Below are 26,958 nucleotides of genomic sequence, written 5' to 3'. Positions count from 1 at the left end.
CTGTGTCGAATCTGGCTCATACCCATGAGGCAAGAGTGGGCTGCTCTGTTCTCACTGACATGATTTCAAACAGCAAAGTTTCTGGCTTTCTTCTGATTTTAGAGAACACGGCTGGTCAGCATTATGTTCTGGTGTTAATCAACAAAAGAAGGTTTGACATTCACATCTGGCAGGGATCCCTTGATGCTTCCATCATCTTGATCTGAGGACCATCGTGAACTTCCCATTCCAATGTGACCTCGGCTCCCTAGGCACTAGCCACGTCACTTGACCTCCGTTAGAACACAGAACCAAGTTGGCCTCACACGATCACTACTAGTGTGCACCCCTTGGCTTCCCAGCTGAACTGCAGGTTCCTTGAGGACCTGGCCTGAGTTTGGGTCATCTTCCTCTGCTCCATGCCACTAGGTGCTTGGTCAATGGCCATTAAAACCTAATTGTTTCTTCCTCTGCTTAATGAGGCAGCCCGCAGGTCCTCCAGTGTGCTTTCTCTCCTGACACGTAAAGTTAATAAACCTAACTTGCCAAGCTGCAGGTGTGTCCCCTGGTAGTCTTTATCAGATTGACTTTAACTCACAACTAAAACATGCCAGAATGCCACTAGGTGCTTGGTCAATGGCCATTAAAGCCTAATTGTTGTCTTTGTTAGCTGCTGTCGAGTCGGCCCCCAACTCATAGTGATGCATGCACGGTGGGTTTGGACTGTTGTGATCCATACAGTTTCACTGGCTGATTTTTTGGAAGATCACCAGGCCTTTCTTCCTAGTCTGTCTTAGTCTGGAAGCTTTGCAGAAACTTGTTCAGCATCATAGCAACACACAAGCTTCCACTGACAGGTGATGGCTGAGCTTTAGGTGAATTTGCTGGGATTCGAACCTGGCTGTTCCTCATGGAAGGGGAGAATTCTACCACTGAACTACCACTGCCTCCAATTGCTGATAGGTTTTCTAAAAGCAAAGAAAAAGAAGTGGAAGAAAGCATGTCAATGATACAGCAGCTGTATGAGAGAGGTGGGAATGTGCTTGGTTTTTAAAAATCCGTTTCCCAAAGTGCAAGTTTCTAAAATGTGATCGATATTAATGTTCTGGAAAAAGGAAAAGAGAATGAAATTGCTCACTCTTTTAAGATTTAAAAAATGAATTATTGACACTTTAAAAATGAGAACTCTATCGTCGATACCATATGATTAAAAAGAGAACATTGCAACACTGATCCTTTATCATTTTTCAAAAGGGAATTGAATTATTGACTTTGTGCCTTTTTAAAGAAAGTGAATGGCTACTCCTTTATGATTTACAAAAAAAAAAAAAAAACCAAAATAGTTGGCATTGACACTCCAATAATTACTCAAAAAATTAAATTATTGACTTACAGTTTTTTTAAAAGGTTTGAATTGTTGAGACTTGTAGATTTAAAAAAAAAAACGAAAATTAAATGGAATTTTTGATTGAATTGTTGGCACTCTCAGGCAAGATTTCCTGCCTCTCTGCTGCCTCTTAGTGGTGAGAAGGGGATCATAGCAGTTTCCAGCCTCTCCCTGAGGCTGGATGGAGAGACCCTGAGGACCCACTGCCCAGCCACTGCCCAACTGTTTTGGTATATTATCTGAGGGCCCTTCCCTGACCTATTGGGTAGAGGTTGATACTCAGCCTTTGTAACCCTGCTGTGCCTTGGGAACTCATGACAGTTGTATGTGTCACCTGGCATTTTCTGACTGAAGAAAAATATGGTTCTAGAATTTTCTCCTGCCCCCCTGCCCCGCCCCGCCCCGCCATGATCTCTGCTCTGTGTGGTTCAGTCTCTTCTTTGCTCCCACCTCCAGCCAGCCTTGCCAGACCAGTTTTTAGTCTCTTGCAAGCGTCTGGAGTGGGGGTGAGGGCTGGAGGAGACTTGTGGAGGAGGGTGGGGATGTGGGAGTGGCTTTAGGAGAAAAATTCAGGGCAGTTGTAATGTGTGGGCAGTGGATGGAAAAAGAAAAAAAGGAATTTTAAGAAGTATTGTGGATATGCTTTGGAGAGCAATTTGGCCGTTGGTAAAGTTGAAAATGAGCACACCCTCCCACTCAGCAATTCCATTTCTTGGAATTTACTCCAGAGAAACTCCCCAACATGCACACCTGGAGATACGTCCAAGGACGTTCACCGAAACACTGTTCATAATCACAAAAAAATTGGCACTGTTCTAAATGTCCATCAGCAAGGGAAAGCAGAGAAATAGCTAGTGGTGTTGTGCAAGGGGATTTGCTATTAAATTAACAGCAACAAAAATCAGCATGGATGGACCTTAAAAACATAATGTTGAGTCAAAGAAGCAAGCTGCAGAACAATACATGTACCATAATGCCGTGCATGTATTTTTTAAAAACCAAACAATGCAATATGTTGTTTATAGATGTCAGTATAAACCCATTGCTGTCAAGTCAATTCCTGCTCATAGCGACCCTATAGGACAGGGGAGAACTGCCCCACAGGGTTTCCAAGGAGCAACTGGTGGATTCGAACCACCAACCTTTTGGTTAGCAGCCAAGCTGTTAACCATTGCGCCACCAGGGTTATATCCATGGGTATTAGTATACATGATAAAAATATAAAAGCATGGAGTAGAAGAATAAACACCTAACTCATGTTACCAGTCAGGTAGGTTAGGTCCATGCTGCTGTAATAAGCACCCAAAACCTTAGTGGCTTATAACAAGGATTCCCTGAGTGGTGTAAACGGTTAAAATGTTCGAAAGGTTGGAGGTTCAAGTCCACCCAAAGGCACCTCAGAAGAAAGGTCTGGCAATCTACTTCTGAAAAATCAGCCACTGAAATCCTATGGGGCACAGTTGTACTCTGACACACAGGGTGTCTCCATGAGTCAGAATCGACTTGACAGCAATTGTTTTTTAATAGGAACAAAGTTTATTTTTTGCTTGTGCGACATGTCATCAGAGGTCAGCTGAGGCTCTGTTCCATGTCTCCCACTCTGGAACCAGGCTGACCAGCAGCCACCAGTTACCATGGCAGAGGGAAAAAGAGCTGGGCAAATTGTCCTGTCTCTCAAAGCTTCGCCTTGGCCAAAGCAAGCCATATGGCCCAACCCAACTTCAGGGGGCAGGCAAGAGCTATCCTACTACGTGCCCAAAAGGACAATCCCAGACCCATGATGACCTCCAGGAGGAGTACAAAGAGACCTCCACATGAACTGCAAGTATTATTTTTTAAAAAAAGAAGCAATAAAAATGTGAAATTTGTTCACTCAGGAGTGTTCTGCTATATTATTCTCCATGTTGTATCTTTTAAACTTCAAAACTCAAAGTATAATTTTCTTTTTTATAATTTTTTCTGTGCTTTAAGTGAAAGTTCACGAATCAAGTCAGTCTCTCACATAAAAACATATACACCCTGCTACATACTCCCAATTACTTTCCCCCTAATGAGACAGCTCCCTTTCTTCCTCCACTCTCTCTTTTCGTGTCCATTTCACCAGCTTCTAACCCCCTCCACCCTCTCATCTCCCCTCCAGGCAGGAGATGCCAACATAGTCTCAAGTGTCCACCTGATCCAAGAAGCTCAGTCCTCACCAGCATCCCTCTCCAACCCATCGTCCAGTCCAATCCATGTCTGAAGAGTTGGCTTCAGGAATGGTTCCTGCCCTGGGCCAACAGAAGGTCTGGGAGCCATGACCACCAGGGTCCTTCTAGTCTCAGTCAGACCATTAAGTCTGGTCTTTTTATGAGAATTTAAGGTCTGCGTCCCACTGCTCTCCTGCTCCCTCAGGGGTTCTGTGTTGTGTTCCCTGTAAGGGCAGTCATCGGCTGTAGCCGGGCACCATCTAGTTCTTCTGGTCTCAGGATGAGGTAGTCTCTGGTTCATGTGGCCCTTTCTGTCTCTTGGGCTTATAATTACCTTGTGTCCTTGGTGTTCTTCATTCTCCTTTGATCCAGGTGGGTTGAGACCAATTGATGCACCTTAGATGGCTGCTTGCTAGAGTTTAAGACCCCAGACGTCAGTCTTCAAAGTGGGATGCAGAATGTTTTCTTAATAGATTTTATTATGCCAATTGACTTAGATGTCCCCTGAAATCATGGTCCCCAAACCCCTGCACCTGCTACACTGGCCTTTGAAGCATTCAGTTTATTCAGGAAACTTCTTTGCTTTTGGTTTAGTCCAATTGTGCTGACCTCGCCTGTATTGTGTGCTGTCTTTCCCTTCACCTAAAGTAATTCTTATCTACCATCTAATTAGTGAATGCCCCTCTCCCACCCCCTCCCCGTAACTACAAAAGAATGTTTTCTTCTCAGTTTAAACTATTTCTCAAGTTCTTATAATAGTGGTCTTATACAACATTTGTCCTTTTGCAACTAATTTCACTCAGCATAATGCCTTCCAGGTTCCTCCATGTTATGAAATGTTTCACAGATTCGTCACTGTTCTTTATCAATGGGTAGTATTCCATTGTGTGAATATACCATAATTTATTTATCCATTCATCCATTGATGGGCACCTTGGTTGCTTCCATCTTTTTGCTATTGTAAACAGTGCTGCAGTAAACCTGGATGTGCATATATCTGTTCCTGTAAAGGCTCTTATTTCTCTAGGATATATTCCAAGGAGTGGGATTGCTGGATCATATAGTAGTTCTATTTCTAGCTTTTTAAGGAAGCGCCAAATCGATTTCCAAAGTGGTTGTACCATTTTACATTCCCACCAGCTGTGTATAAGTCTTCCAGTCTCTCCAGAGCCTCTCCAACATTTATTATTTTGTGTTTTTTGGATTAATGCCAGCCTTGTTGGAGTGAGATGGAATCTCATTGTAGTTTTGATCTGCATTTCTCTAATGGCTAATGATCATGAGCATTTCCTCATGTATCTGTTAGCTACCTGAATGTCTTCTTTAGTGAAGCATCTATTCATATCTTTTGCCCATTTTTTAATAAGGTTATTTGTCTTTTTGTAGTTGAGTTTTTGCAGTATCATGTAGATTTTAGAGGTCAGATGCTGATCAGAAAGGTCGTAGCTAAAAACTTCTTCCCAGTCTGTAGGTAATCTTTTTACTCTTTTGGTGAAGCCTTTGGATGAGCATAGGTATTTGATTTTTAGGAGCTCCCAGTTTTCTAAAAACTCAAAGTATAATTTTCAAAGGAAGGATGCAATGGGACAATATATACCGAAGAGATATGAAAGCAGTGCTGCAGACACGCATACACAGGCAAAACCGTTTTGATTCTCCTGGAACCCTGTTTTCTGGGTTCTTGGAATTAGGGTGAACTATCCGGGCCATTTGCCCTTAGGTGTCCTTTTGAACCCTGAGCCTTTTAAGGATCCGGTTCACTGGAGTCACCTTCAAGTCAAACAACAGCCTAGTATGCAGCTTATCTAAGATTGTTTTGCCTTAGGCATTGGGTTCTTTTGAAAAATTATCTATATGCAGCCAGGTTTGAGAAGCAGGAACTCCAGGGTCTGACTAGAAGTTGTGTTTTAGAGTGTATGGCATGTCTTTGGTAGCTCTGTAACAGAACCACCCTGAATCCCTGCACTATACTTTATGCTATCTCCTGAAAAATTAACATAATAACAACCTACCTACCTTGCTTTCACCTTCCCAAAACCTTCAGGTTAACACTGCTGGATTTGAATCCTATCTCCTCACAATAAATATATTTTGTTACACTAATTTTTGGTGTTTCTGTGTGCATTTAGGTTTTCAATACCACCAATGTTCATTGCAGCGTTATTCACAATTGCCACAAGTGGAGATTACCCAAATTCATCAACAGATGAATGGGTTAAAAAAAGAAAATGTGGTATATACATACAGTGGAATATTACTTAGCCATGAAAAGAGATGAAGTCTTGACGGAGTCATCCACAACATGGATGGACCTTGAAAACATTATGCTTAGTGAAGTAAGTCAATCACAAAATGACAAATATCATATGATCTCACTCATGTGAAATAACCAGGATAGGCAAATGTATAGAGACCAATGTTTATTAGTGGTTACCAGGGGCGGGAGGGAGAGGGAAAGGAGGAGTCATTGTTTAGGAAGCAGTGAGTTTCTGTTTATGGTGATGGAAATTTGACAGTGGACATTGGTGATGGTTGCACAACATGATTTATGTCATTGAGGCCACTAAATTGTACGTGTGAAAAAGTTAAAATGGCAAATGTTATATATATATTTATAACAATAAAAAAATTAAAATAAATATATATATGCTTATGCTTGTCCTTGCTGGGGCCAGTTGTTTTTATGAGTTCAGTTGTTTTTATGATGCATTTGGTTGCCCGGCAGCGGCTTTTTCACCTCAACAGCAGTTCCTTGGGCTCCGAACTGGTGTGCAGCATTGTGCGTGTATCTGCATGCCAGTCCGCTCTCCCCTGGAGAAGGGGCTCTCGCTGAGGGCAAGGCCAGTGTATTACTCACTGTCTATAACAGGAATGCCACAAATGGGTGGCTTTAACAAACAGAAATTTATTTTCTCATAGCCTAGAAGGCCAGAAGTCTGAATTCAGGGCGCTGACTGTAGGGGAAGGCTTTCTTTCTCTGTTGGCTCTAAGGAAAGGTCTTTGTCTCTTTGAGCTTCTGCTCCTGGGTGATCTTCATGTGGCTTGGCATCTCTCTTCCCCCATCTCTGCTTCCTCACTTGGTTGTTTAATTTCTTTTACATCTCAAAAGAGATTGACTCAAGACCAGAATCTAAAGAATCAGAATCTACATCTTAACTAGATCCCCAGAGGATCCATAAGAATCACCTGGAGATTTCCTTAAAATGTAGAGCCACAAAAAAAAAAAAAAGTAGGTTCTGATTGGGTATATCTGGGGTGGAAATGCGAATTCTCAGCAGGTGGTTGAGTCTAAATGAACTAGTCTGAAGCCCTGCTCAAGACACACAGTACACTCATACTGTCTAATTAACATAACAAAAAACCCATTCCCAAAATGGATTATAACCACAGGTATAGGGGTTAGGATTTAGAACATATATTTTTGGGGGGACACAATTCAATCCATACTCACTTCCATGCTCTCCACCCTGAACCTGCCACAGAGCAGGAGCCCAGTAAATGTTTAATACATGCCCCTGATAGGCTTATTTCCTTTCTAAATAATGAGCCACTTCAGGGCAGGAACCATGTCTTCCCCCTCTGGAGCAAGGAATGTTTGTTGAATGACTGAATGACCACAGCTCCCTTCTCCAGCCCATCATCAGAAGCAGAAAATTCACAGTCCTTCCCACTCCATGATGAGCCTCCTGAGAGGATGGCCAGGTTGTTTTTTCTGCAGATTCCATCATGTTTTTTATGCCTGCATTGAAAAGCCACTGATTTATATCTGACTCTAAAAAAAAAAAAAATTTTTTTTTTTCTAAGCTAGGGTGACCAACTTGTCCTGGTTTGCTAGGGACTTTACCAGTTTCAGCCCTGAAAATTCTGCATCCTGGGAACCTTCCTCAGACCTAGGCAAATTGAGATGGTTGGTCACCCTATAGCAACTCTCTTCCGCTCTCTAGACTAATTTTTTTTATCCTCATCTTCAAAAGGTAGGGTTGATCTCATCTTGTCTCTAAACATCAGATCTAGGATTTTAGAAATGGGCCAGAGGAGAAGAGGTGAGCCACAGAAGGAGGAAAGGCACAAGACGGGACTTTCTGAGAGGTTTTTATTATTTTGGGAGGGGGTGAGCCAGCACTGCCAGCCAGGTCCTGGTTCTAGTGGCTTGCTATGGTCTGAAAGACAAGTGAAGAAAAGTAGATTAGTGAGGAGCCACGTGGAACTGGGTTCAACTCCAAGCAGCACTGTTTATTAGCTGTGTGATGCTGGGAGAGTGACTTGACCTCTCTGAGCCTGCTTCCTCATCTGTAAAATAAGGGTAATAGTAGTACTTACTTCATGGGGTTTCCTTTTTTTTTTTTTTTTGACTGAATAATATGTGAAATGTTCCATTTTATTGCCAGAATTAGGAAATCCTTTTTCTGTTTTTTTCAAAGTATTATTTACTAATTGAATTTCTCATCATGAAAACACCCCGTTTGGCTATCAGGAAGTTACCACTACACAGGTTTATAGGGAAACAAAAACAAAAAGGTGCTTATTAGCAGTCACTAGGCTTCATGTCTTCCCTTTGGCCCAATACAGTTTTGGTAAGGTAAACTACATTATTATTTTTAAGTAATTTATTTTATTTGTTGAAAATATGGAGCCCTGGTAGTGCAGTGGTTAAGAACTGAGCTGCCAACCAAAAGGTTGGCAGTTCAAATCCACCAGCTGCTCCTTGGGGTAGAATCTGGGGCAGTTCTACTTTGTCCTGTAGAGTCTCTGTGAGTTGGAATGGACTCGATGGCAACAGGTTTGGTTTTGTTGAAATACAGACAGCAACTCATGGGGGTTCTTGATTAAACTATTAACAAAGGTGCTCAACCCAATGCCTGGTATATATTGAAATGTCTGTAAACAGGGGCTGGAACCCAGGTGGCTTAGTGGTTAAGAGCTTGGCTGCTAACCAAAAGGTCGGCAGTTCGAATCCACCAGCCACTTCGAATCCACCAGCCACTTCTTGGAAACCCTATGGGGCAGTTCTACTCTGTCCTGTACAGTCACTATGAGTTGGAATCAACTTGACAGCAATGGGTTTGGTTTTGGTTTGGTATAAATGGGATCACTGCTATCACGAGCAATATGGATTCTCCCTGACCACCATCTCCAGACAGGGCCTGCACTCTCACTGCTGCTTGCTTCCCCCATCACAGCATTCACCACACTTTACACTTCATTCTTACTGCTTGTGCTTTGATTGGCACCTGTCTCTACCCTCCGTACCAAGAAAGGACCCAGGCCAGGGGGGCACTTCACAAATACTCATTGAAAGGAGGAAGTTCAGCTGTAGTTCAAAGCTCCACCCAGAAGCTGTCAAGGTCCAAACCCATTGCCATAGTGTCGATTCCATTTCATAGTGACCTTATAGGACAGAGTAAAATTACCAGTAGGGTTTCCTAGGCTGAAATCTTTATGGGAGCGGATTGCCAGGTCTTTTCTGCCTCAGGGCAGGTGGTAGCTTCAAATTGCTGACCTTCCAATTAGCACCCGAGTCTTATGCACTGCCCCACCAGGGTTCCTTCATCAAGACCAGGGGGCTACATTGCAGCAGAAAACAGACCCAAACCCAAGGGCCCCTCCACCACTGACCTTCCAGCGTCCCCCCTGTCCCTCCTCAGGCTCTGCCATCCCTCACCCATCGCCCCAGCACCTCCAGGAAGAGCCTGTGCCTCAGAGCCCTCCCACTTATCCATCTCTTCACCTCATTGATCCAGTCCTCGAAAGCTGACACTCGGGTGAACACCGTGGGCTTCTTCAGGGTGTTGCAGCCACGAGAAGAAACGAAGCTGGTCACACCGTGGACCTGCCAGCTGCCATCTGCAGCGGGGCAGTTGAGGGGTCCCCCGGAGTCACCCTGAAATGGTTGGACAGAGGTGAGAGGTGAAGTCAGGTCTGAGGTTTAAGGAATTGGTTCCCAACTTTGGGGATTTAGAGAAATCTCTGTATTACTTCATTTCTCGGAGCCTGAGTTTGTTTATTTGTGATGCGAAATAACAATATTTGTCTTACAGGATCTTGTGAAAATAAAATGAGACAACAATGTAGGATCTTAGCACAATGCTTAGTAGAGAGGAAGCACTTGATAAATGACAGTTGCCATTATTAGTACCACAATTAATTATTCATATTATTGTTCACAGAACCAAAAAACCTGTTGCTGTCCAGTCAATTCCGACTCATAACGACCCTATAGGACAGAGTAAGAACTGCTCCATAGGGTTCGCAAGGCTATAAATCTTTTCAGAAGCAGACTGCCACATCTTTCTCCCTCTCAGTGGCTGGTAGGTTAGAACCGCCAACCTTTTACTTGGCAGCTGAGTGCTTAACCACTGTACCACCAGGGCTCTTTATTGTTCACGCTCATTTATAATACAATGAGAGTATCCTTAATTTTAATTATAACTTCAAAACCATAGAGCTGAAGATGACTTCAGATTGTGGTGTCAGGACCCCTTGCCTTGCTGATGGGGAAGAGTGAGGACCAAAAAGGGACGGTAACTTGCCCCTAGTCCAGTCAGTGTTCAAGCTGGGACACTGAGCTCCTGGGACCAGGGTTTTTGACTCCCAGGCCAGGACACTATCCCTGGACTATGCCAACTTCCTCTAAGTGCTATCTGGTCTGGAAGCTGAATGGAGCAAGCAGCCAAGATACCATCTCCACTTTCTGGCAGATGGCAGAGGTATCCCAAAGCCTTGGACACCTGCTAAGTGGCCGTACCCCAGAGCTACCTAGACTGGGAAGAGCTGACTCACATTGCAGCCAGACTGGGTATCCCCTCCTGCACACACCATGGTCGTCCTCACGGAGAAGCCCCACCAGTCCAAACTGGAGCAGTGCTCGTAGTCCACTACGGGCAGCAGGGCCTGCTGCAGCTTGTCTGGGAGCGGTCCACCAGCTGTGGGGATAGGGAGCACTCAGTGGGGGGCCACTGGGCTGCAGGGCTTAGGTTGGGCCTGGGGGTCAGGGCCTGGGAGCCCTGAGTTGGGGCATGGTCCCAAGACCGACAGCTCCTTTGGCCTAATGGTGACATGCCTCCCACCAGGTTATAGGTTATATGTCTGCTGCATCTACCATAACATCCCCAGCACCCGGAGGTTGCAATAGAGACCACATGGCCCAGCACACAGGTGGTGGTTGTTGTTAGCTGCTGTTGAGCCGATTCCAACTCATAGTGACCCAATATGTGTCAGAGTAGAACTGCTCCATAAGGTTTTCGAGGCTGTGACCTTTCAGAAGCAGGTTGCAGGCCTGTCTCCCAAGGCGCCTCTGGTGCTAGCAGTCGAGCACTTAACCATTTGCACCGCCCAGAGACTCCTAGCAGACAGGAGACACTCGGAAACGTTCAACTGAACATGCTGGGAGGAGGGGAGGAGGAGAATGTAGAGGAGGCTGCAGCTGGGGGAAAAATGGGAGAAAAGCGCAAGGACTGGTCCTGTGCTTGCCTCCGACCCCTACCCCCAGGCCCTGTCTTCCTGCCCCTGTCCCTGTAGCTAGCTAGAGGGATCAGCATGTACTATAGAGGCGGCCCCAGCCACTGATGTAGCAGGGTGTCTCGTTGGGCAGGATGTCGCCGGCAGGAGGGAGGCAGGCAAGCTGGACTTCGTCTCCCAGCTGGGCACTGCGTGACAGCTTGATGAGGGCGATGTCATTGCTGGGGAGGAGAGAAGAGTCATGGGATACCTGGTCTTCCCACCAGACCCCATCCCACCTCCAGCCTTTGCTCCAGCCACATTCATCCCTGGGAAGCCCTGTCTGCTCCTTTTCCCACCAAATTCCATCCATTTTCAATGCTGAGCAGCCTTCGGAAGCCTGCCTGGCCAGTCCGCCCACGCCAACCCTTGGCCTTCACAGCTGTCCTCAGCCTCTCAGTTCTCACACTTTACCTGCATCAGAATCACCTGGAGGGCTTTAGTACAGGTGGCTGGGCCCCAGCCCAGAGATTCTGATACAGTGGTTCTGGGCTGAGGTCCAAAAATTTGCATTTCTGGCAAGTTCCCTGGGGATGCTGATGCTGCTGGCCAGGGACCACATTCAGAACCAGTGCACTAAGTCTTCATCCTCCTGCTTGTCACTCAGGTCATTGCAGCTGGGTTCTGTTTTTCTCCCCATTTGCCCTAGGAGCCCAGTGAGGAGGGCTCAGGGTCTCAGTTCTTCTAGCCCCTCACTTCTGTGCTGCACTTTGGGGTCTTCTGCACCCTTCTCTGACTCTTTTACCAGAAAAATGCTGAGCCACACAGACACATAATTTTGCATACATTTGAGGGGCTTCTGAAGCGTGGCTTTAGCATTCTTACCCAGGATTGTCTCTTCGATTTTTACAACCACCCAGGAAGCCCAGCTTCATGGTCACCCTTTGACAGATGGTAGAACTGGGGCCCATAGAAAGGCAGTGACTTGACCCAGCCACACAGCAAGGGAGTGCCGGAGTCTGACTCTTAGTTCAGTGCTCCTCCTTTGCCCATGGTGCTGAGAACCCAGGATGCACTGGAGGAATGTCTGTTGAATGGAGGAACCCTTGGATTTTGCATGGGGGGAGGGAGGGAAAGCCAAGTGGTGTTGGGGGAGTTCTGAGTCCTGCTGTTCCCTCTGTAAGGAGAGAGGTTTGGCATGGATGATCATTAAGGCTGTGACCTTTCCAATGCTCAGTGTGTGGGACCTGGGCACGGGCTGTCGGACTTAGCCACACGTTTCTGGGAGTCTCCCCAGAACTAGCTCTGGGCTTCAGAGGGACGAGGAGAGGAGGCCCTGGGTCTCTGGCCTGAGAATTCACTCACCCACAGGCCACACAGTTGGAGTTCCAGCGTGGGTGCACAAAGAGGTCTTCAGCGTTGATGGGGATCACCTGCTCAGGGCCTTCCTCCTCGGCCCGGTTATACTCGCCCAACACCACCTGGTAGGTCAGGGAGCTCCTGCAGGTGGAGGTGGAGTCACTTTGGGCCTGACAAGCCTCTCTTCCTTCCCCTAGTTGCTCCCTGCCCCATTCTGCCTGAATCTCATGCAGGGACAGGGGCAGGTGAGAGAACTCACGAGACACAGTGGCCCGCAGTCAAGACCCAGTCGGGGGCGATGAGGCTGCCTCCGCAGGTGTGATAAAAGGTCCCATTCTTCTCATACTGCAGGGAGATCTGGTGGCCCGAGAGAGAGAGCCCTGAGTGATCTGGACCCCATAGTGAGGGCTGTCATCAATGGCTGTGTAGTCTGTGCACTGCATAACTCTAGGGGGTGCCATTCACACAGAGAAGAGTAGAACCCTCTAGAAATGTGCAGGGCCCAACCTGCACAACTGCTCATGGTGGCTCTATCGCTTTTCCACTGGGATCATACTCTGACTATCCAAGGCCCTCTTAGGCACTGTGAACTTTCTGTGGACCCCAACATTCTCTGTACCCTAGGTTATCCCCAAACCTTCTATATCTTGAGAGTCCTGTAAGGCCCTCTTTCTGTCAAGCCCCCTGTTCTTCTGAACCGCAGATCTTTAAAGGCCTCTTGGGCCCTCTGAAGTACAACCCTACCAAGTCTTGTACCTCACTCCCGATTCCCTACACATTCTGATTTTCAAAAGTTTACTCTAGTTCAGGGTCAGCAAACTCTGGCTCATGGGTCAAATCTAGCCCATGGCCTGCTTCTGTACATGAGGATTTATTAGAACATAACCACACTCAGGCATTTGTGCATTGTCTATGGCTGCTTTCACCCTATAATGGCAGAGCTGAATCCTTGCAATAGAGATCACATGGCCCACAAAACTGAAAATATTTACACATCGTGGCCCTTAACAGAAAAAGTTTGCTGACCCCTGCTGTAGACCAGTGTATCTATTAGAACCTTCTGGGATGATGGAGATGTTCTATATCCGTGCTAGCCGATATGGTGGCCACTAGCCACATGTATGTGGCTACTGAAAATTGGAAATGTGGCAAGTGAGGAATTGAATTTTTAACATTATTTAATTTTAATTCATTTAAATTTAAATAGCCACATGTGTCTGGTGGCAACTGTATTGGACAGTGCATCAAGTCTTGCTCCCCTGGGCCTCCCTCCATTGTTGTTGTTGTGTGCCGTTGAGTCGCTTCCAACTCATAGCGACCCTATAGGACAGAGTAGAACTGCCCCATAGGATTTCCTAGGGCATAGTCTTTACTGGAGCAGGTCACCAGGACTTTTTTCCTGTGGAGCTGCTGGTGGGTTTGAGCCACTGGTGGGTTCGAATTACCAACCTTTCGATTAGCAGTTGAGCCCTTAACCAGTGCGCCACTAGGGCTCCTTGAATCTCCCTCCCCTGGTCTCTAAAAGCCCCTCACCGACCTTATTGCTCTCTGATTTTATAGCCCTGTTGTATAATTTGAGGATTCCAGAAACGGGTGCCTCAAAATCTCTCTCCCTAAATACAGTGCCTGAGTTAACCTTTGCCCCCCCTCCCCCTGCATATTCCACATTTAAAATACAAACAGCTCAGTGAAGGTTGTAGATTGAACAGGCAAAATCCTGTGTGAAGTAGATTGTCCAAATGTTTCCTGGGCTCTGGAAGCTGAAGCGGGAATTGTAAGGGAAGCAGGAGGTGAAGACTGGGTGCTTCTCAATCAGAGATTGGGGTCCAGCGCCCATGGTGGGAATTACTGCAGCTGGTGTGGCTCTTACCTGCCAGGGCCAGCTGTAGGGCACCGCATCCTCACCATTGACCACGCGAGCTAAAGGGTTGTAGAAAGGTCTGCCACAGCCCGAGGCTGGAGGGGAGAGTGGGGGTGTCAGTCAGCCAGGGAGTTCCAGAAGAAAAAAGGAGGCCTGAGTCCTAGTCCTAGCTGTGCCACAAACTGGCTGTGTGACCCCGTGCAAGCCTGTTCCCCATTCTGGACTTCAGTGGCTATATGTGAACAGTGAACAGGGCAAAACAGGGGTTTTCAGAGTCCCAGGGGCCCGGGGATAGAGATAAAAATGTGGCCTCCTTCAATGGGAGGAATGAAGGAGCTGATAACACTTAGAACAGTGTCTGGTGCCCCCTGAGCTACTGAGAAATGACAGCTATTCTCATCAAGAGTGAAGGCTTTGGAGTCAAACTGCCAGGGTTCGAAGTACAGCTCTGCTCCTGTTGTGGCTGAATTGTGGCCCCCCAAAATACAGCTTTGTAAATCCTAACTTCTACGCCTGTTGTTACAATCCCATCTGGGAATGAGTTTTTTGTTATGTTAATGAGACAGGATTAGTGTAGGGTGTGTCTTGAGTCATCTCTTACAAGAGATAAAAAGACAAGCAGAGATGGGGGAAGAGACATGCCAAGTCACATGAATATAGCCAGCAGAGATAGAAAGCCTTCCCTGAGAGCCGGCACCCTGAATTCAGACTCCAGCCCCCTGAACTGTGAGAAAATTAATTTGTTTGTTAAATCCATCCGCTTGTGCTATTTCTGTTATAGCAGCACTGGATAACTAAGACAGCCCCTCATTCTACGATGAACTTCTTTACCTCTCTAAGGGTTAGTTTCAGTTTCCCCATCTATAAAATGGGGATAGTAATAGTACTGACCTCATGGGTGCTGTTATGGGTATTACATGAGACTGCAAATGATAATACAAGGAAAACCCTTAACATTATGCCTAGTAAGCACTCAATAAATATTATCTGTTACCATAATCATCAGTCAAGGAAGGCTGCTTGGAGGGGGCGACCCTGAGCTATAATGTAATATGCCAGAGGGGCCAGGAAAACGCTAGACCACAAGATACGGTGCCGGGTGGAAGAGTGAGAGAGAAGAGGTGGGTGTTAAGCCTAGGAGCAGAAATTTGAACCCAAGCAGCCTAACTACAGGACGCACACTTGTAGCCATCAGACTTTGTTTACTGCCCCCGTTGAGGACTCCCACCACAGCCCTTTGATGCTATTGTTTTCTCACTCACTTCCCCTCACTCTCCTGTTCCAGTGCCAGGCTGAAAGCCCCCACAATCCTGCCCCAGGTACAAGCTGAAACGCCCCGCATGTAACCAGGTGTTAGATCCAGTGGGGCCCAGGGTGGGTGGCAGATTTCAAGGGCTCTTGGCCCCACACAGATCAAGAAGCGCAGGCGTAGGCTGGGGTCTTACCAAGGGCCACAAACAGGAGGAAACTTAGCAGCCGCAGCATGGTGAGCTTCCAAATGATGGAAGGAGAAATGATGAAAGTTATTAGAGCTTGGGGCTCTAATATAGGGCAGAAGGCAGGTGGGGAGGGCTGTACGGGGCTCCCTTCCTAGAACAGGTGGTGGAACGCCAGGTTTCCCATGGTCCAAGGCCATGGCCTCTACCCACTGCAGGAGGAAGAATGACAGCCAACGGAAGGACCCAGGGTCTCTTCAACACGCAGTTACACAGGTGGCATTGAATGGCCAGCTGATAACAGGGGAAGGGGAAGGAAAGGTTAGGTCAGAACAAGCCAGTCTATTCCAGGCAAGAGTGTGGGCTCTTGAACTGGTTAGACCTGGGCTCAAATCCAGGCTCTGCCACCTCCAATCTCTGTGACTTTGAGCACATGGCTTAACTTCTCTGAGCCTCAGATTTCTTGTCTCTAATACATTATTAATATTAGTACCTACCTCAAAAAAAAAAAAAAAACTATTGCGCACTTTCAATCTGACTCTGGGGATACAGCACTGAACAAGGCACACCTGGCCACAGCTCTCCTGGAACTTGAGTCTAGTTGGGAAACAATGACAAATCAACAAAAATAAATAAAAGGTATTTCTGATCGTGGCAGTGTGTGCACTATGAAAGTTACGAAACATGGGAGTGTGGTGACTGCAGTGGTGGGAATGGGGATAACTAATTTAGACTAGGGGCAGTGGTGGTTCAATGGTAGAATTCTCACCTTCCACGTGGGAGACCCAGGATTCAAGTCCCAGCCAATGCACATCGTGTGCGGCCACCACCATCTGTCAGATGGAGGTTTGTGTGTTCCTATGATGCTGAACAGGTTTCAGTGGAGCTTGTAGACTAAGACTAAGAAGAAAGATCTGGCAATCGACTTCTGAAAAATCAGCCAATAAAAATCCTGTAGATCACAAGGATCCAATCCCCAACTGATTTTGGGGATGGTGCAGGACAAGGCAGCAATCTGTTCCGTTGTGCATGGAGTCCCTTTGAGTCGGGGGCGACTTGATGACAACTAACAACAACAATAACAGTTTAGATTAGGAACCAGACAGAGGAACATTTGGGCTGAGGAGGTGGTATTTGATTGAGTTCTGAGGGAGAAGAAAAAAGCAAGCCGTGGGAAGCACTGAAGGAAAAGCACCCCAGGTAGAGAAGACAGTAAGTGCAAAGATCTGGAGGCTAGAGTGGGCTTGGCTTGTTCAAGAAGAGGGATGCAGTGTGGCTGGAGCACAATGGTCAAAGTGGAAAGTGGTGGGAGAAGAGTCAGCTCTAGTGACTCCGAGAGCTGAATTCACACGTGATCCGGCAGCTCCCACTCCTAAGCACGTGTGCCCACAGAGACATGCATGAGAATGCTCACGGCAGCCCCATGCTCAGTCCTCAGTAGCAAAAACCTAAAACAACCCAAAGGTCCATAAAGGTGAATGGATGAATATATGTAGTATAGTCACATAGTGGGATATTAATCAGCAGTCAAAAGGATGAATCACAGTGACATGCAACGATGTGGATAATTCCTAGGAACATAAATTAAAAAAGTAGGTCTCAGAATGTTAAATGCAGTTTGTTGTTGTTGTTAGGTGCCGTCGAGTTGATTCTGACTCACCGTGACCCCATGTGGCAAAGTAGAGAGATGGTTTTGAAGGTGCTAACTACATAGGGTTTTCTAGGTTGTGACCTTTATTGAAACAGATCCCCAGGTCTTTCTCCCATGGAGCCCTGGGTAGGTTCGAGCCGCCAACCTGTTAGCAGCTGAGTGCTTAACCGTTGTGCCACCAGGCCTCCTTTAAATGCAGTTTAATACCCTTTTCATAGAATTTCAAGCAACCGAAATTTTAAAATATCCTTTTCAGAAGAATACGAAAAGACAAAATTTTATCAAAAGGGAAGTGAAGGCATGATAAACATAGGATTCTGGATGATGGTCAGCTCAGATCCCTAGTAGGGGTACAAGATGGATTCAATGTCAGTTATTGTCAAGGTTCTAGCTTTGAGTGGTTTCTACATGTAAAATTCAACAAATTTTGCCAAATATATATAGCCGTGTAACCGCTACTACAATCATGATATAAAATATTTGTATCACTCAAAAAATCTCCCTCCTGCCTAGTTATATCCTATCCCTACCCTCACACCTGGCCCCTATCTACTTTCTGTCACTAGAGGTTTGCCTAATCTAGAATTCACACAAATGGAATCATATAGGTGTGTTTTGTTTCTGAGCGTCTTTTCATTTAGCATAATGCTTTTGAGATTTGTCCTTGTTGTTAGATGTGGTTTTAAAAGTGAGAACTACACTATTTGAAGTCTCAGGTGGTGCAAACCGTTAGTGAGTTTGGCTGCTAGCCAAAAGGTTGGTGGTTAGAGTCCACCCAGAGGCACCTCAGAAGAAAGGCCTGGTGATCTACTTGCAAAAAATCAGCCATTGGAAGCCCTGCAGAGCACAGTTCTACTCGGACACACATGAGTTGGAATTGACTCGATGGCAGAGGTTCAACTACATACATTATGTAAAATAACTCAGTAGCTAATGTCAGTAAAACAGAAAATAACGAGGGTTGGCAAAGATGTAGAGAAATTGGAATTCTCATCCATTGCTGCTGAAAATGTAAAATGGTACAGCCATTGTGAGTAGTTCCTCAGAAAGTTATACACGGTATTAAAAAACCAAAAACCAAACCCAGTGCCGTCGAGTTGATTCCGACTCATAGCGACCCTGTAGGACAGAGTAAAACTGCCCCATAGAGTTTCCAAGGAGCATCTGGCGGATTCGAACTGCCGACCCTATGGTTAGCAGCTGTAGCACTTAACCACTACGCCACCAGGGTTTCCACACATAGTGTTACTATACATAATTCCACTTCTAGTTATACACCCAAGAGACCTGAAAGCAGGGACTGAAAGAGATACTTCCACACCAATGTCCATTGCAGCATCATTCACAACAACAAAAGGCAGAAACAACCCAAGCATCCATCAATAGGTGAATGGATAAACATAATGTGGTATAGCCACACAATGGTATATTATTCAGCCATAAAGAGAAATGAAGTTCCAATACCTTCTATGACATGGACGAACTTTGGAAACATTACGCTAAATGAAATAAGTTAGACATAAAAGGGTAAATATTGTATGACCCCACTTATATGAAATTTTTAGAATAGGCAGGGGGCTAAGGGGGGGATGTGGAGTCATTACTTAAGGGGCATTAAGTTCCTGTTTGTTGTTGTTAGGTGCTGGTTGAGTCGGTTCTGACTCATAGCTACCCTGTGTACAACAGAATGAAACACTGCCGCGTCCTATGCCATGCTCACAATCGTTATGCTTGAGCCCATTGTTGCAGCCACTGTGTCAATCCATTTCATTGAGGTCTCCCTCTTTTTTGCTGACTCTCTACTTTACCAAGTATGACATCCTTCTCCAGGGAGTAGTCCCTCCTGGTAACATGTTTAGGGGGACGAAGAACATTTGAAAGTGGATAGTGGAAATAGTTATACAACATGGTAAATATAATTCATGTCACAAAATCTTACTCTTTAAAATGGCAGCTGTTTTGTTATACGTATTTTACCACAATAAAAATAAAAGTGTTCAGTGAGTGGACTAATGACATCTGGTCCAAGAACGAGAGTGTATCATGGATTGAAGATGATTGTTAATCCAATTTTTTGTAGTCATCTAGTGCTGCTGTAACAGAAATACCACAAGTAGATCGCTTTAATGAAGAGAAATTTATTTTCTTACAGTCTAGTAGGTTAGAAGTCCAAATTCAGGGCTTCAGGTCCCCGGGAGTCAATTCCAACTCATGACAACCCTGTAGGACAGAGTAGAACTGCTCCACAGGCTTTACAAAGCTATAAATTTTTGTGGAAGCCAACTGGTCAAGGTAATGAGGAGTCTGGTCTTTATTCTAAGTGTAAAGAGAAGCCATTGGTGGGTGGGTGGGTGGGTGAGAGTTAAGTACAGGAAGAAACTAGGATCTCATTTATACTTTAAAAATCTCTCTGGGTGCTGCTTAGAGAATGGATTGTAAGTATGAGAGTGAGGTGTGGTGGGATGAATCACTTTTATATGGCCTTTCTTGCTACATTCTTGTGATTCTTATAAAGTAACAGGGTGGACCTATGCAAATAAGCTGCTTGTGGCCCACTAAGGGGTTGGACAGCTTGCTAATAATGCAAATAAGGATCATGGAACCCCTGTTGGGGATGGGACCATGTAAATAAGGTGTATGGAATCCTAATGAGGGAATTGGTCAGTTTTGCCATCCTGCTAGGCTTAAACGAGAGCCAATCCCAGAGCAGAGGGAAGACCTTATTGCCACCAAGAAAGAAGAGCCAGGAGTAAAGCACATCCTTTGGACCTGGGGTCCATGCACTGAGAACCTTCTGCACCCTGGAGACAGAGAGAGAGCTGTTGTACTGAGACAGCATGAGACAGTGAGAAGCAGTGGCAGAGAAATGGTGGCAGCAGAACTCAGAAGACCGGAATGAGACGGTGCTGCAGGCTTCCTGGCCCACAGAGCACAGTGATTACAAGTGAGTATGCCAACCCACGACCCACAGAGCAAGAGATCTGAGAGTCTTTGGTTAGGAGGCTTCCTAATGAAGTGGGGTATCTCCAGGTACTCGGTGGAGCTAGGCTTGCTGACCCACAGAGCGAGAGAGAGCTGAGTGCCTTTGGATCGAGGCTTACTGGTGGAGTGAGGTGCCCCCAGCACTTACTAGCAGAGCTAAAGAGCTTTGTAAACTTGCCCAAGCAGGGTAGAGGCTGGACTGAGAGGCTGAGGGGCCGGGGGGCCGAGGGGCCAAGGAGCCGAGGGCCAGAGAAAGGCCTGCCTGTGGGTAAGACCGGGAAGAAGCTGTCCTAATAGAAGAACTGTACCCTGAATAGCTCCTGATCCTGAATAGTAACATGCTACTTCACTAATAAACCCCATAATCGTGAGTATTACCTGTGAGTTCTGTGTGGCCATTGCAATGAGTTATTGAATCCGGCAGAGAAGTCAAGAGTGCCATTGGAGGGACGGCTGGTGTCAGAACTGGTAAAACGGTTGGAGAGAGGGGTTACGTGTGACCCCCACTTCGTAGGAATCAGCCTGGAGCTGCTGATGCTGACAATGATTCTTCCCTCCTTGCAAAGTTAGAGGAGGTCGGATGTCACAGGTTATAGGTTGCCATGTGGCCATTTCCACAAAAGGGGACCAGCAGGAGGCTACTGTGATGGCTTGGGTGAGGCAGGGAGGGGAACCACTTGCCCTGGGGTGGTGGAGACAAATAGAAATGGGTGGAAGCAGGGTTTATTTTGGAGGTAGAACAAAACCTAAGGTCATCTCTGGTGTTGCACACGGTGCCTGGCACTATGTCAATGCACTTAATTCATGTTAATTTGTAGAAAAGAGAAGGCCTTGGCACATCCTTCCTGGCTGTTAGAAACGGCATCCCAGCCCAGAGTTCAATAAATGTTTGTTGAATAAGGCAAACTGGCTTCTCAGACTTTCCTGAACAACGCTTCTGTCTCCCCAGCACCCCATGCTCTAAGAACTGCCAGACTTCTTCATACTAGGGTGTTACTGACTCATTGCATAGCCCATCTTTGGGGCTTGTACAGTTTGGAAGCATAGGAGAAAGGCAATGCTTAACTGCTTTAGATGGATCCCTAATGGTGGCATTTCAGGCTTCGTCTGGGCAGGTTTTCTTTTAGGAGAGCGCCACCTCCACCCACACCCATAGTGTTGACTGCTACTCCAGTAGCCTGGGCCAAGGGGAGTGTGGACTCAACAGATGCAGCTGTGAAAATCCTTCAAATTGTGATAAAAATAGCCGTGCCCTTCCTTTAGCCCATGTTCCCCACAGGCCTGGACATGTTTGTTTGCTCAGCTTTGAAGCTTAGAACCATTCCCCAGGCCCTGATCTGATGAAAGAGGAGGGAGGGGCTGAGGAGGTGGCTGCAAGGAGGGACAGGCAGGTTGGATTCTCTCAGATTCCATTGCAAAATGTTGGAAACAGGAAGATCCTGAATGATAATCCGGTCCAACCTCTCCTCTCTTACGGATGAGGTCATTAAGATCCTGGGAAAAGATGGAATTTGCTCAAGGCCCCTGGTTTGTCACTGGTTGGCCTGGGAGAGGGAAATGCAAGGGTGCAGGGAGGGCCCACTCCCCCTTCCCCAACTTCAAACAATAAGCATCCCCAGCCCTTATCTAGGTGGTCTTGTGCAAGTCCCAGTCTCTCTGGTAGACTCTGCAGACAGATAGGCAGAGACCCTGGCCCTCTGCCTGGATCTGGGGAGATGGACCCCTTAGGATGACTTCCCCATCACAGTCCCTGCCAGGCCTGCCTCACCCTCAAGGCCTCATGGACACTGTCAGCTGTGCAGCTGATTAAGTCAGTCAATACACTCACCCGTCTGGGGATTTTCTGGCCTAGGAGCAGATTGAACAAAATCCCGAAAAATGACCAACTCCCAGCCCCTGGAAAGAGGGAGCTGGCCAGGGAAGATCAGGGGTCAGGTCTAATTTGGGTCATGGCCTGAAACAAAACAATCCAGCCACTGAATGGGAGGTGCAGGTGGGGCCATGTGGGAGAGTGTGGGGAATTAGGAGGTAGACATTGAGAGGAGGGCAATGGTGGTTCAGTGGTAGAATTCTCGTTTTCCATGCAGGAGACCTGGGTTCAATTCCTGGCCAACACACCTAATGCACAGCCATCACCCTTCAGGGGAGGCTAGTATGTTGCAATGATGCTGAATATGTTTCAGAAAATCTTCTAGACTATGACAGACTAGGAAGAAAGGCCAGGCAATCTACTTAGAAAATCAGCCAGGGAAAACCCTATGGATCACAATGGTTCAATCTGCAACCGACCATGGAAATGACACAGGACCGGGCAACACTTCATTCCATTGTGCCTAGGGTTCCATGAGTCGGCCAATCGACAGCGACTAACAACAACGATGGGGAATAGAGAGAAGAGACAGGTGGTGGGGAAGCTGGGGAGGGAAGATAGGGGAAGAGTAGAAGAGTAGAAAGCTGAGGAGCTATTTTCTTTGCAGGGATTTTTCATTATTTCTAGTCCTTACTAGATGGGAAGCTTCACGAGGCAGAAATTTTATCTTACTCATCTTTGAATCCCAAGTGCTTAGAAAGGGACTCAGCGCACATACTCAACAGTATTTACTAAAGGAGGTAATGAATGAATAACAAAAGCTGAAGGACTCTTCAAACACTTGACTCTTCCTACTCTGAAAGCCCACTTGACCCTGAAATTCATACAGGGCACATTTGGAAACCGCCCTTCTGTGTGTTCAGGAAAAGCTCAGCAGCGGCATTTGAACGGTGGTTCTGAAGAACAGCATTCTACAGGATCTTAACAGATGCTCTATAATGAATGGACCCCCTAGAATGAAGCTCCAAGAGGTGGGAATTTCTGTCTGCTTTGCTCACTGTTGTGGCCTCAGCTTCAAAAACAGAGCCCAGCGGGCACACAATAAAAAATCAAAGGTCAAATGGGATTGGGAAATACAAGATTATACAAAGTTCAAATGGATTTTTTTCCTGCAGAATTGATCAGAGCCTTTAACATGCCAACGTTCATTACGAATCTCCCCCAGGACTCTCTGGTGCCTCATTGCCTTGTAGTTCCCAAACTATCAGCTTCACCCCTCTCAAATGGGACAGTCCAGCCTCAGGGATGGGGAAGAAGCCTCAAGATCAGGCAGGTATCCCATCTGCCCTACAATGGCACAAAGATGCCACTCCGGGGAACCAGGGCTGGGACAGAGTGCAGGTGACTCCTGCCCCAAGGAAGGTGGTCTGCCCTAGGTGACTGGGACCAAGGGGATTTTGGGGCTGTAGCATTGGGGCGGGTGAGAGGGACAGCCTTCTTCCCACAGCCAGTGCCATGCCTTCCCGGGGCTGAGCAGGGTTGGTGTGGGAGAAGCCCCCCGACCAGCTGTGTATGATGGTAGTGAAGAAGGGGCTGAGGTGTGAAAAACTCCCTGCTTCCATTGCTGTTATTCTACTGCCTCTTGGCATGTACATATTCAACAAATACTTATCAAATACATACTTACTACGTTCCACGCACTGTCCTAGGCACCAGGGACCCATCTGTGAAGAAGACAAAGTCATTGCCCTCACGGAGCTTACAGCCTATGCAGGGGACTGTAACAGCAGGAATTCTGATTCCGTCTGTTGAGTATCCTCTGTCTGCCCTCTCCCTCTGCTCGCTACCCTGCTCTGTGCCCCTCTTGGCTGACCTGAGGGACAGCATCCACTGGGCTCCTTCAGTCCATGGCAGCAGGGCCAGATTACCCAATAAGCAAGGTACACATGGGCTTAATTTTGCATACTTACTAATCCGCAGTGAACATGTGGTGAAATCCATGTGAAATTCTGCACTACAGATTAGTAAACACAAGTTAGCCCATGTGTACCTTGCCTAATGTAACCCAGTGTGTACATTGCTTACTGGTTAATCCAGCCCTGCATGGAAGGCACCAGCAGGAGACTGGAGGGCAGGAAAAGAGAAAGGGTGGGGAGACTTCCTGGTTCCCTCCCCGCGAGGCCCCAGGTTTTCAGTGGCTGCCTCCCTCCACTAAAGGCCCTGGCTCCTGTCAGTCTTCTTCTTCATCCACAGCTGCTATCTTAGCTCATAGCGACCCCACGTGTGTTAGAGTAGAACTGTGCTCCATAGGGTTTCTAATGACTAATTTTTTGGAAGTAGATCTCCAGGCCTTTCTTCTGAGGTGCCTCTGGGTATATTCAAACATCCAACTTTTTGGTAAGCAGCTGAGCACATTAACCATTTGTACCACCCAGGAACTCCCAGCACTTTTATTAAATATTTCTCAATTACCCCTTGAGGTCCATAATAAATGGATCCCCTAGAATGATGCTAAGGAGCCCTGGTGGCATGATGGTTAAGTATTCAGCTGCTAACTGAAAGGCTGACTGTATGAACTCATCCAGCAGTTCCACAGGAGAAAGACCTAGTGATCCATTCTCGTCAAGATTACAGCCTAGAACACCCTACGGGGCAGTTATGCTTTGTCTCGTGTTGTCGTTATGAGTTGAAAGTCACTCAAAGGCACCTTACAACAATAGGATGAAGCTCTAAGAAGCAGGGATTTTGACATCTGCTCCCTCTCAGGGCCCTGATTGATACAATGATACAGGTTTGGTTGAGTGCATACAGAGGCCCCAAATAACTACATATAATAAAATAGAAGTTTAGTCCTTTCTAACTTGAAAGGAAGGAGCCTGGTGGTGCAATGGTTAAGCCTGGGTTGTTAGCCAAAAGACTGGTGGTTAGAACCTACCAGCTGTTGGGAGAAAGATGTGGCAGTCTGCTTCCCTAAAGGGTCCCATTGCCTTTGAGTCGGTTTTGACTCATAGTGACCCTATAGGACAGAATAGATCTGCTCCACAGGGCTTCCAAGGCTGCAAATCTTTACAGAAGCAGACGGTGGCATCTTTCTCCCATGGAGTGGCTGGTGGGTTCAAACCACCAATCTTTTGGTTAGTAGCCGAGTGCTTATCCACTGTACCACCAGGGCTCCTCCTGTAAAGATTACAGCCTTGGAAACCCTATGGGGTTGCTATGAGTTGGAATTGAATAGAAGGCTATGTTTTGTTTTGTTTTAACTTGAAAATCCAAGCTGTGGATTGTGGATCCACTCTGTGACATCATCAGGATCCTAGTCTCTTTCTATCTTGTGGCTCCTCCACCCCTAGGGTGTCTTCATCCACATGGCTTGCAGTGGCTCCTATTCTACACCCACATTCCAGACAGAGAAAGGGCAAGGAGAGAGCATGGACTTTTTCTTTAACATAGGTAACAGGATATACATTCGCCCACCTACAGTTTCCGCCTCTCAGGTTTCTTGGGAAGCTGCTTTCCCATTTTCAGTGTGTGCTGCTGCAAGGCGAGGACCTGTCTAACTTCGTGAAACTGAAGAAATGGGCATTGGTGCCACATTACTGCGATGAAAATGTATTAGGTGTTGCATCCTGGAGGTGTGGTTTTTCAAAACTTTTCTCACTGTGGGCTTTTTTACTGGATAATAAGCCTTGTAAGTATATTTCTGGGTTCCTGAGTGTTATTTGAGCCCTGATGTTACAGTGGTACAAGCACTTATCTGTGAACCATAAGGTCACTGGTTCAAACCCACCAGCCACTCTGTGAGAAAAAGATGTGGCAGTCTGCTTCTGCAAAGATTACAGCCTTGGAAAATCCATGGGGCAGTTCTACTCTGTTTTATAGGGTCGCTTTGAGTCAGAATTGACTCAGTGGGCAGCGGGTTTTTGGCTTTGGTGTGTTATTTGGAAGTTGCAAAGATTTCAGGTTTGTGTGATTACCTCATTTTCAGGTGGCATACATTGTATGCACCTGTCAAGGGATCTAGACAGGGATGCAGAGAACGCGTAGTGCAGAGGGACATAGTTTATCAAAATCCACATTTCACAACAAAATTTCAGAAATGCTCCTTGATTCAGAATGCCTTCCATTACTGAAAACACTTAATATTAACCAAAAATTCAAAGGAAAAAAAATTCATATATGAAAGCGTTAATTGCCCAACCCAAAATTTGTGTACATCTCTTCTGCAATTGGCCAGAACTTAGCACAATGGTTTCACCTGGCTGCCAGGGAGGCTGGGAAATGTGTTTTTTATTCTGCAAAAATGAAAAATTCTCTTAGCAGTGAAGAAAGGGAAAATGGGTATTAGAGGCAGCTACAAGTCTTTGCAGGAGCTCCGGCGGCACAATAGTTAAGCCCTCAGCTGCTAACCAAAAGGTGGGTGGTTTGAACCCACCCAACTGCTCCCCAGGAGAAAGACCTGGTGATTTGTTCCTGTAAAGATTACAGACTAGAAAACCCTATGGAGGCAGTTCTACTTTGTCACATGGGGTAGATATGAGTCAGAGTCTACTTGAGGGCACCTAACAACAACAGGTCTTTGCCACAAAATGCCACGGATGTTATCAAACGCGAGCAACAGGAAGCCCTGACTAATTTAAACAATTATGAGATTTATCACTTCACAGAACTTCAAGTCCAGAGGCAGGGGGAGCACAAGGGAGGCACACCTAGGTTTAGACTTTAGTTCTCTGTAGTCCCCTTGGCCCTGCCTGACACAGGCTGGCAGTAAAACGGCTGCCTGTGTCAGTCAGGGTCAAACCAGAAAACAGAAGTCTCAAGCATTTGAAATAGAATTTAATCCAGGAAACTGCTTACTCAGGTGAGGCAG

At 46.4% G+C, this 26,958-nt stretch overlaps 1 protein-coding gene across 1 annotated transcript; it reads right to left on the bottom strand.

The window, feature by feature from the left end:
* Positions 1 to 8,938: 8,938 nt before the first annotated feature.
* Positions 8,939 to 15,697, bottom strand: LOC100668364 (proproteinase E). Its single transcript, XM_023551937.2, has 7 exons — positions 15,658 to 15,697; positions 14,222 to 14,307; positions 12,611 to 12,708; positions 12,358 to 12,492; positions 11,098 to 11,234; positions 10,336 to 10,478; positions 8,939 to 9,436 (listed from the first exon to the last, which is right to left on the bottom strand). The coding sequence occupies exons 1-7, from the start codon at positions 15,695 to 15,697 to the stop codon at positions 9,197 to 9,199; spliced, it is 879 nt and encodes a 292-aa protein (XP_023407705.1). The 3' UTR covers positions 8,939 to 9,196.
* Positions 15,698 to 26,958: the final 11,261 nt, after the last annotated feature.

Source organism: Loxodonta africana, chromosome 3 (genome assembly GCF_030014295.1).
Source record: "Loxodonta africana isolate mLoxAfr1 chromosome 3, mLoxAfr1.hap2, whole genome shotgun sequence".
Lineage (NCBI taxonomy): Eukaryota > Metazoa > Chordata > Mammalia > Proboscidea > Elephantidae > Loxodonta > Loxodonta africana.
Note: the sequence above shows the minus strand (reverse complement) of the source record. Positions and strands in the feature narration are given on the sequence as shown.

What these genes read in the sequence shown, in the direction of transcription:
- LOC100668364 (XM_023551937.2), bottom strand. Translation starts at nt 15,697, where the DNA reads ATGCTGCGGCTGCTAAGTTTCCTCCTGTTTGTGGCCCTTG. An exon ending in TGGCTGGGGCCGCCTCTATA is followed by an intron (nt 10,479 to 11,097) that starts GTACATGCTGAT and finishes CTATCCCCACAG; the next exon opens with CTGGTGGACCGCTCCCAGAC. An exon ending in ATACCCAGTCTGGCTGCAAT is followed by an intron (nt 9,437 to 10,335) that starts GTGAGTCAGCTC and finishes CAACCATTTCAG; the next exon opens with GGTGACTCCGGGGGACCCCT.